The sequence below is a fragment of the Castanea sativa genome, chromosome 2 (genome assembly GCF_040712315.1).
Source record: "Castanea sativa cultivar Marrone di Chiusa Pesio chromosome 2, ASM4071231v1".
NCBI lineage: Eukaryota > Viridiplantae > Streptophyta > Magnoliopsida > Fagales > Fagaceae > Castanea > Castanea sativa.
Window position 1 is genome coordinate 9971340 of NC_134014.1, and position 10559 is coordinate 9981898.

General features: G+C 38.0%; 1 protein-coding gene across 1 annotated transcript; it reads left to right on the forward strand.

Annotated features, from left to right (window-relative positions):
• Positions 1-391: 391 nt before the first annotated feature.
• LOC142624500 (condensin-2 complex subunit CAP-D3-like) lies at positions 392-6775 on the forward strand. The gene is given in 9 exon segments (XM_075798076.1): positions 392-2001; positions 2563-3306; positions 3734-4210; positions 4594-4685; positions 4833-4920; positions 5023-5137; positions 5233-5359; positions 5438-5612; positions 5956-6775. Coding segments are annotated over 9 exon segments (4065 nt in total). The 5' UTR covers positions 392-462; the 3' UTR covers positions 6664-6775.
• Positions 6776-10559: the final 3784 nt, after the last annotated feature.

Here is a 10559-nt window from a genome sequence, read left to right on the forward strand (position 1 = left end):
TGTTCATGGCCAATGAACAGTAACAAACACGCGTTGAAAAAAAAAAAAAAAAAAAAAAAACTGGACGTGAACGCAGAAAAGTGCTATCCAAACGCCCTCTTACTCTCATTTTGGAAAGAAAATAATAAAGTTCACTCATTTGAACTTTCACGTACGTAAAATTACATTTTCGCCCATCACTTTCACCCCCTCTCTGAAATTCATGTGTGGGCATAAAAGTAAAAGCATACATTCTCATTTCCATTTCCTCTCTATTTCTTTTCTCCCTATTTCCAAACATTAGAAAAGTGTTTTCATTTCTTTTCCTTTCTTTAACCGTAGCCAAACACAGTCGTAAAGAACCCCTTAAGCGGGAATGCCAAAATTCAAAGCTACACAGAAACCAAAAAACAAAAAACCAAAAGCGGATAACAAAATCGTCACATTGGTCACTGACCTCAAGATCTCCTCTGCTTCTCATCCATGGAGGAAGCCATATCTCGAATACTCACAGAACTCGAAGAGATCCGCCATTTCTTCGATAACCACACAAATCCAAACCCCCAATACCTCTCTGAATCCACTCTCTTAGACCTACAAACCCTTCTTCGCCGCGCCACCAATTCCAATGATTCCGAACCCCTTGACAGTTTCTTCGAAGACCTGTCGTCAAAATCCTTGTCTCCAAATCATCTCGTCCTTCCTATCTCCTCTACAATGGACTTGGGTCCCACCCATTTGTCCCTCTTAGCCTCTAATGTCTACCTCTCTCTGCTTCTCCCGCCAAACTCCCCTGTTTTCACTCTGTTCACTCCAATGTCGTTTCTCTCTCTCCTTCGTTCTATTCGCCGGTATCTCAAGCCTCGGCCCCGGGGCACGTCTGAGACTGGTGAGGGGTCTCACAATGTTGTGGCTAATCGGAGGAGAAAGGGTGGCAATGGTGGCCGAGGGAGAGGCAGGGGACCTAGGAATAATGCGAAAAGTTTGGGTGTCAATGAGGGTGAGTCTGAGGAGAGTGAATTTGATGTTGGGAAGTTGTTCTCTGTGCTTGAAAAGTTGGAATCAGTAATGGGTTTGATTCATTTGGATAGGTTTCCTGACAGTTTGAAGTCTTTGGTACAAACGGTTGTTGAGATTCCGGTAATGGCAGTTGAAGTGTGTGGCAATTCTGTTAGTTATAACAGAATAACTGATTTGTGTTCGCGGGTTTTGAGTGAGGTGTTGAGGCCTGAGCATGGAGAGCAGGCGGATACTGCTGCTGAAGTGTTGAAGTCTTTGACACCGTTGATTCTTAGGTTTAAATCGCCGGAACGGACGTTTGGTTTGGGATTTGTGATGCATCGGATGATGGGAGTAGGGAAATGTTCAAATGGAGTGAAGAAAGCGGTTGTGAATCTTCCGAGGTACTTGGTGTAGAAGGCGCCGGAGAAGACTGAGCTGAGGGCTTTAGCTGTGGAGTCAATCATGGAGATTGTTAAAGTGATGGAATTCAATGATCAAATTGCGTTTGTGGAGTATGTGTTGAAGATGACACAAGGAAAGGCTAGCCTTAGGCTCTTGGGGGTTGATCTTATTTTGACGCTTATGATGTTGTTGAAGGATCCATTAGGTGTGGAATTGGATGGTGGAGTGAAGAGTGAATGGGGTTTGAGGTGTATGGAGGCTTTGATACAGCGTTGTTCGGATACTAGTGGTGGAATCCGTGCTCGTGCTTTGTCCAATTTGGCACAACTGGTAGGTTTTCTGGCTGGTGATGATAGGAGTCGGGACGTGTTGAAAGAAGTTCTGGGGTTTGGCAATGTGCCAGAAGAGCGAAGAGTTGAAGCTGATATCAATGGCCTTTTGAGAAAAAGGTGTATGGATGAGAAGGCAGCAGTGAGGAAGGCTACATTTCTTCTGATTACCAAGTTGACTGCTCTTCTAGGTGGTGCCTTTGATGAAGTTGTGCTCAAGACCATTGGCATGGCTTGTTCCGATCCTCTTGTTAGCATAAGGAAAGCCTCGATTTCAGCTCTTTCTGAGGTTCATTCACTGCTTTGCTTCATCTACCGTTTTCTGATTTGAATAATGTTATTTTTGTTATGATTAGTATATGATATCTAATTGGTTTGTGCCACAGCATACCCACACAGTTGTGGCAATTTGTGCCTTTGGACACTTTTACCTGCCATGCCAACTTGTGTACTTTTTTAGAATAGACCTCCTGTACTGTCAACCTTGAACACAAATATCTTATTCAAGTACTATTTTGGATTAGCTTAAAGTAATTGTTACGTTAGTGATGATTATCTAGGTTGTTGGGATATGTCTATTATAATTATGGTGGTTGCTAATTGAATTATGAATATTCTAGGCAAAAATCTGGGTGTCCTTGGCTTCAAGGGGATTCTTTGATCGTTTTTCTATATAATGTGATATAATATTTTCCTAACTTTTATAATCTGGATTCCTGGTTATGTCTAAGTAACTATGCTTGCACCTCATTAATTACATTCTTTTTTGGTTTTTTTACCTTGCATCTGCTAGTATACCTCTTAGCAAGCATATATTGAACTTATGGTGGAATCTGCATTGATGTTATAGGCTTTCAGAAAATTCTCAGACGAAAGTGTTACTACCGAGTGGCTTCATTCAGTTCCACGTTTAATAACTGATAATGAATCCAGTATTCAAGAAGAGTGCGAGAACTTGTTTCTAGAATTGGTACTGGACCGAATATCTGGAGCTGCTTTGACTGGTTTTTTTCAAAATGGATCTGTTTTAAGCGATTCAAGTCTCAAAGCTAAAAGTTCAGAAAGAGAAATGGAGTTTTTATTTCCTGAAGGAGTGTTGGCTCTTTTGAGAGGAATTTGTAATGGGGAGGTGACACCTTGGGTAAAGAAAATTTGTGCAAGCTTGGGTAAGAAGAAACGGCTTAAGCACAAAATTGTTTTGGCACTTCAGAATATTATTAAGACATCTGAGTCTCTCTGGTTGAGGCAATCTATGCCGATAGAGAAGTGGACAGCACCACCGGGTGCTTGGTTTCTTCTATCTGAGGTGTCAGCATATCTTTCAAAAGCAGTGGACTGGGAGTTCCTCCATCATCATTGGCAGCTCTTTGACAAGCATGGAGTAAGAGGGGAGGTTAAAATTCCACTTGCGCAAGGAGATGCACATGCAGAGGAAGAGGGTATAGAATCCAATTCTGTTGCTTGGGCTGGGGATCGTGTTTTCCTATTGCAAACAATCTCTAATGTTTCTACGGAGCTGCCTCCAGAACCTGCAGCAGATTTGGCTCATAACTTGCTTAAACGAATTGAAGAGTTCAACATGCATTCAACTGAGGTATCTACCACTTGATTTCATTTATTGTATTCAGTTACTTACATGTGTGTGTGTGTGTGTGTGTGTGTGTGTGTGTGTGTGCATTTTGTTGCGGTTAAGGATTCTTTTCTTTTGCTGTCTAAAATGTTTTATTGGTCAATATAGTAGTTTGCCATTAATACAGCTTGATGGTAAAAGAACTCCGACGAATTTTCCCAATTCACACTGATCAAACTCAATAGCTTTTTATAGAACTTTAGGTGTTGATCATATGTTTTGGCTCACAAATTGCACATATGGATTGATGACATATACTTGCTTGTGGTGTTTCTTTTAAGGTTGAATATTGGTTTACAATTAGACTATTTGTTTAAGTATGTGTTTTTCCCTTTGTTTCTCTTTAATATTTGCACCTGCATGTGTACTTAATTGGTGCATGTGATGGCAGGTTAATGCTCATGTAAAAGCACTTAGGACATTGTGCAAGCAGAAGGCTTCAAATCCTGAGGAGGCTGATTCACTTGTTATGAGATGGGTAGACCAGCTTCTCTCTAAAGCTTATCACATCTTAGAAAAGTATGTTTTAGAGGTTTCAGAAGCAAAACAAGATGGTTGCTTTTTTACCCCACCTAGTAGAAAGGGCAAGAAAGCAGCCAGGTTATTATCAAAAGCAGTCACAGCAGTTTATACAATTGGATCTTTGGTTATTGTTTGTCCGTCTGCTGATGTGAGCGCCATTACTCCGCTATTACACACCATAATCGCTTCAGGCAATTCTGATCCCAAATTGAACAAATTGCCAGGTCCTTCAGTTTCTCTAAAGCAGACGGCTCCTCCTTTATACATTCAAGCTTGGCTGACAATGGGGAAGATTTGCCTTGTTGATGGAAAACTTGCAAAGAATTATATTCCTCTTTTTGTACAGGTTTGGTCATTGACTTGGCATCATTCAATTCCAATGGTCTTAGAATTATTTTCTTGAAAACTCATTAAGAAGCTGTCCTTGGTACAAAATTTTGTTCACCTAAAGCCATTCTCTTTGTGACAGGGTTCTCTCTGTATCTGTAAGAAATTTTAGCTTATAGAAACTCTATTTTTGTATAATTAATTTAATTTTGATTCAAAGATTTTATTACGCACAACTGACGCATATAGTATTATTCCCTAGATACTTGTTATATGTGTGTGTGTGTGTGTGTGTATTTGAAGTTATCAATTGGAGGATATATATTTTTGTTTCCTGTAGTAATCATTTCACTCCCCCCGAATAACTGAAACAAAATTTGAACTTTGCATGTCTTGTTCCAGGAGCTTGAAAAGAGTGATTGTGCTGCTCTACGCAACAATCTTGTTGTAATGATGGCAGATTTTTGCGTTCGGTATACTGCTCTGGTTGATTGGTAAGGCTTGTAAACAATTAACAAAAACGATATACCATTTGAACAGTATCTGATATTTAAACTAGCTTTTGAGAGGAGATAAAAGGATCAATTTTGATTAACTGTTTCTTATGCTAAGTGTCTGACAAATTGATTTGAAGTCAACAGTTATATAGCAAAGATCACGAAGTGTCTCTGTGATCCATGTGAACTTGTGAGAAGGCAGACATTTATCTTGCTCTCAAGATTATTGCAGGTACAATTTGTTATGGTGTTCTGTTATTTCTGACACTTCTCATTTGTTTCCCTTTTGATAATTACTAACCAGGGAGAATATTGACATTTTTCTCATAATCAGAGAGACTATGTGAAATGGAGAGGAGTGCTATTCCTCAGATTTCTTTTGTCACTTGTTGACGAATCAGAAAAGATAAGACAACTCGCTGATTACCTTTTTGGGAGTATTTTAAAAGGTGACTAGGTTCTCACAACCAATCATATTTTCAGCCTTTGAAGTTGGTAATGCATGCTTGTTGGGTGTTGACTCTAAAGTTTAATGCGTTTGTAGTGAAGGCACCTCTTCTTGCTTATAACAGTTTTGTGGAAGCCATTTTCATTCTGAATGACTGTCATGCCCACAATGGTCATACTGACTCTCAGGGCTCACGAGTGGAGGGCCGGATTTTTTCCATCAGGTTGGTATGCCCCACCATATTCAGAAAGAACAGATCTGAAATTGAAATGCAGATTGAAAACTAGTGTATGTGTTTCAGGGGTAGTGATGAGAGTTCGAGATCTAAAAGAATGCACATTTATGTTTCTTTGCTGAAACAAATGGCTCCAGAGCACCTTTTGGCCACCTTTGCAAAGTTATGTGCAGAGATTCTTGCTGCAGCATCCGATGGTATGCTTGATACAGAAGATATTACTGGACAGTCTGTTCTGCAGGTAAATTTGTGTTTTGTGGGTGAGCTCTCTTGGAATATATTAATGTGCTATACGTGAAAGATTTCTTAACCAGTTAATATCAAACTCATCAAGGGGGTTTAGCTCCTTTATAATTGTTGCAGTTTGTGAACAAATATTAATACAGAAGGTCACAGCCATCATCTTACCTAATAGTGAATATGTAAACCAAGTGCTCCTTCTCTATTAAAATATTTATAACAATTGTTCAACTTTCATGTTGTCTATCTTGTTTTTCCAGAGTTCCCTACTAAACCAAACATCTGTGTTGGTTTCTGTTACTCATAAGTTCTAATGTATAAACTTCATTCTAATTGAGGAGCAGGATGCTTTCCAAATTCTTGCCTGCAAAGAGATACGCATCCCAACCAACCGTGGATCATCATCTGACTCAGCAGAAATTGATGAAGAAGGTGGAGATAGTGGAGGAGGATCTGCAGCTGCTGCTAGAGGAAGGGCTATAACTCAAGCAGTCAGAAAGGGCCTTATCCAAAATACCATCCCCATCTTTATAGAGCTGAAACGGCTATTAGAAAGCAAGAATAGCCCCCTCACAGGCTCCCTCATGGAATGCCTTAGAATCCTTCTCAAGGACTACAAGAATGAGATTGATGACATATTGGTTGCCGATAAGCAGCTTCAGAGAGAGCTCATCTATGACATGCAAAAGTATGATTCAGCAAAGACAAAATCAACAGTGACCGAGGCTGTTGCCAAAATGCAAAAATCAAGCAGCAATAAATCACCTGATGTTTCTAAGCTTGCTAGTGGAAAACATGCACATAATTTCACCAACAAGTCAAAAGGCAATTCAAAATTGGCTTCAGCAATGGCAGATGCAGCAGCTGCAGCCACAGCTCGTTCTGTGCTAAGGGAAGTGAACAGGGGGGCATCTACACCGCCACTCAGTTCCTTAAGTGTGCCTAAGCTCAAGTCTTGTAATGGTGCAAGTACTTCCCAGTGTGATCGACCTTTAAATGTATTGAAATCTTTGAGTAAGAGACATTCTTTTGACTCTGATGAAGAAAACTGATGCCCTATTGGTCTAAAGCTTCATCTATACTTCAATGTAAATATACTATTTTTAAAAAAGGAAAGATAACATTTTTGTATGCTGTAGGTGTGTATGTCCTCTAATAATTAATGCCACGGTTGTTTAGAATACAAGAGTAAATGCCTTTTCTCCTATTCAATCCAAGTAATATATATATATATATATATAAAATTTTACAGAAAATATTCATGCCTTGATTCCTTCTGCTTCAAAGCCATGAAATTTTGTTTTCCCAGGCAAAAGTGCCAGTTTGTAGAACGAATCAGCCAATTTAATTTAAGGCGAAAATGTATTTTTAGTCTCTACATTTTAGGACAATTTTCATTTCGGTTTCAAAATTAATTTTGTTGCAAATTTCATTCTTAAATTTTGAAAGTCATTTTTAAAATGTTTGCTACCGTCAACCCACAGATAGAAGCCTCTTATGTGACAGACAGAGTGTCCTATTTGCTAACGTGTCTATCAAAGTATTACTAAAAATAATTATTTAGCATTTTTTAATGTCATGTCAGATTTAAATTAATAAAACATTAAAAGAAAGGCCAGATCAGAAAATTCAAAAATAAAATAATTCCTCAATTTTAATATAATTAAATTAAATATAAAAATTTTCTTCTTTACATTAATATAAAAATAAACATTAATATAATTAAATTAAATTTTATTTTTTACATTTTTTTTTCCGTAAGAAAATTTCTTCTTTTCTAGAACATGAACTTCATGTTCTTCCCCGGCAAACAAACAAACTAGCAAACCCAAAAATTTTCTTAAGAAACAAACACCAAAAAACCCAAAAAATTCAGCTCAAAAACAAAATCATAAATCTCAAATCCACCATTTTTTCAAAAACTAGCAAAATCATCAAATCCCAAAGCCTCAAAGTACCAAATTAATCCAAAAATACAACATAACCAACCCAAACAAAAAAAATCTCAAACCCAGAAAAACCCATCTCAGGCAAGTTGAACCCAACAAATCTAGTAATCCCACCTTAGAACCCAGAAAGCTGAACCAAAAAATCGACCTTAGAACCCAGTAAATCCCACCAAGTCGAACCCAGCAATCCAACAAGTCGAACCCACTAAAAAAAGTAACACAAATAAACAAACAAAGAATTTCAGATTTGAGATTTTAAGATTCAGAAAAATCAACAACAATGGAGGACATTTGGAAGAGAGCGAAAGGCTTGGTAGAAGAAGCGGTGAGGAGATCGCAGACGCTCACGAGTTTCGTCAACATTTCCGATTTGGTCACCGAAACCACCAAGAAATCCATGGAGCTTGCTGCCGAGGCTTCCAAGAAGGCCGATCAGACAACAGTCCGAGGTCCCCCCACATTCCGTTGAGCAGCGCCGCCGTACCCGTTCCACTTAACCTCACCTCCGCCTACTTCGAGCTCTGCATGTACCCGATCCACCAAGGCAAAACTCTCCCTCACGCCGGCGAAGCCCATCTCACCTCCAACATCTCCAATCCGTCGCTCCCACGCCGCCGGAGAAACACTTCTCTCAAACCCACCCTCTACAATACCCGATCCACCCAAGACCGATCTTGTTGTCGCCGTTGAAGATCGTCGCCACCGCTGAAGACCGATCTTGTTGACCCGATCTATCTCTCTTTCCCTCAATCTCCCACTCTTTCTTCCTCCCTCAATCTCTCTTCGCTCGGTAATTCTTCTGATCATTGTTATTAATACCGTTTCGGACCCCGTTTCGGTTTGTCCAGTGGAATGGAATATTTCGGTACCGGCCGATTTCGGCGTACCGTTTTAAGGTGTTTCGGGTTCCTAAAAATTAAATTATATATATTCTTGTAAAACATAAAATTGTCAATTCTAATAAATAAATAACTAAATTTCAAATAATACAAATCATTTAGTCTTAACTCTTAAGTCTTAAACATCAATATAACATCTATTTAACATCACACAATAAGAAGATTTACAAGACAATAACTAAACATCAAATAATACAAAACATTTAGTCTTAACTTTTATGTCTTAAACCTCAATACAACATCAAACAATAAGAAGATTTATAACAAGTCATTACTCATTACATAAGCACATAATAATTAATAACTAATAAGCCAACAAAATTTATAACATAATATTAGCCATCAAATTTTTTTTTTTTTTTTTTTTTCCATAGGCCAAATCATGTACCGGCCGGAATTCACATCTCGGCCGGAATTGGCCGGAATGGACCGGAATGGCCGGAATGGACCGGAATGGCCCGAAATCTGGCCCGAGGTGGAACGTTGGGTATTCCGGTACCGGTTTGCATACCGGAACGAAAAATTCCGGCCGTTCCGGCCGGAACGGAACGGAATCAATAACAATGGCTATGTTCTGCCTCAATCTTTAATCTAAAAAAAAGTAAAAATTTTTTTTGTTTGTTTTTGATTAAAACTAAAATTGAGGAATCGTTTTTTTTTTTTTTTTTGAATTTTCTGATCTGGCCTTTTTTTAATGTTTTATTAATTTAAATCTGATGTGGCATCAAAAAATGCCAAATAATTATTTTTAAGGACCATTTTAAAAACGAATTTCAAAATTTAGGATGAAATTAGGCCAAAATGTAAGGGTTAAAAGTGCATTTTCACCTTAATTTAATTCATTTCTCTTGCATTCTGTTGAAGGAGAACGTTATGTTTTAGACTTTTAAAGGCAGTTAAGTTGCACGTTTTTTTTTTTTTTTTTTTTTTGCTGAATAAGTAGTTAAGTTGCACCTTGATCTATGACATTGTCTAATCACTGCTTTTAGAGCCTGAAGGCCAATGCACCTGCTCTTATTATCGCTCCTTGGTTTAAATAATAGTTATTTTGTGACTTGAGATTCACCTTTAAGCTCTTATTCATTTATGAATTCAAGTAAATGCATAGATAGGAATTCTGATAGAGAATTACCAATTTACCATGATACAATCATTAGTTGTGGATACGATGCTTTGATAGTTTGATGTGCTTGGATTCAAGTTCTTGTAGAGAAACCTTACAATAAAGTTTAAAACCTTACAATAATTCTACCGCTCACGATTTGCCGCGTGAGTAAGTTGTGACGAAAATTATGGTCCTAATATTACTCTTTAATAATTATGTTGGGGGGACCACAATTGACTTCTTACAACCACTCTAAAAACAGCCTGTGTGGTGTGATGTTGAAGCCCATAAAAGATTTGAGCGTGTCTTCCTCATTACTAATTGGTTTTGAGGTGAACTGACACAGCTCATGCTCTGACAAATGGTATACAATCTATCAATACAATTTATTAACTTTTCTTGAGTGTAAGTGTAACTCTTTCCCATTGCTCAAGGCCCCACTATCACTATAAGAGTTAGGTCATTTTTGTAGTGGTACTTTGGGTTAAGTAATGTGTTTGAGCTTGGTGAGAGAATGTAATTAAGGGGGTATTTGTTAATGTTGTTTAAATAACAGTTTTCAATGTTTAAACAACATTACAGACATGCCAATTAATCCAAGGGTCATTGCCCTTCGAAATTTAGCGCAATGGTCCCATCAAACAATCCTTCCTTTGTTTGAAAGGACAGACGCCAATTAATCCAAAATAATCCTAATTTTCCTTAGGTTTAACCAGTTTATTTCGTTTAAGAGTTTAATTGTATACAGGTGATGTATTTTTTTTTTTTGAGAATCAAGTGATGTATTCAATTGCAGAATAATGTAGCAAAAAGAATTGTGAAACGATAGACAGTGATAGGACTCTTCTCCAATCCATGAATTGTCAAGCCATGATCAAGACACAGAGAAGGAAATCAGAAACTGCCAGAACAGCTCTGGACAAAAATCCAAAGGTTTATATCGAAAGTGATAATACTTTTGATTAATGTTTTCCACAGTTCCCTTATACTTTTTT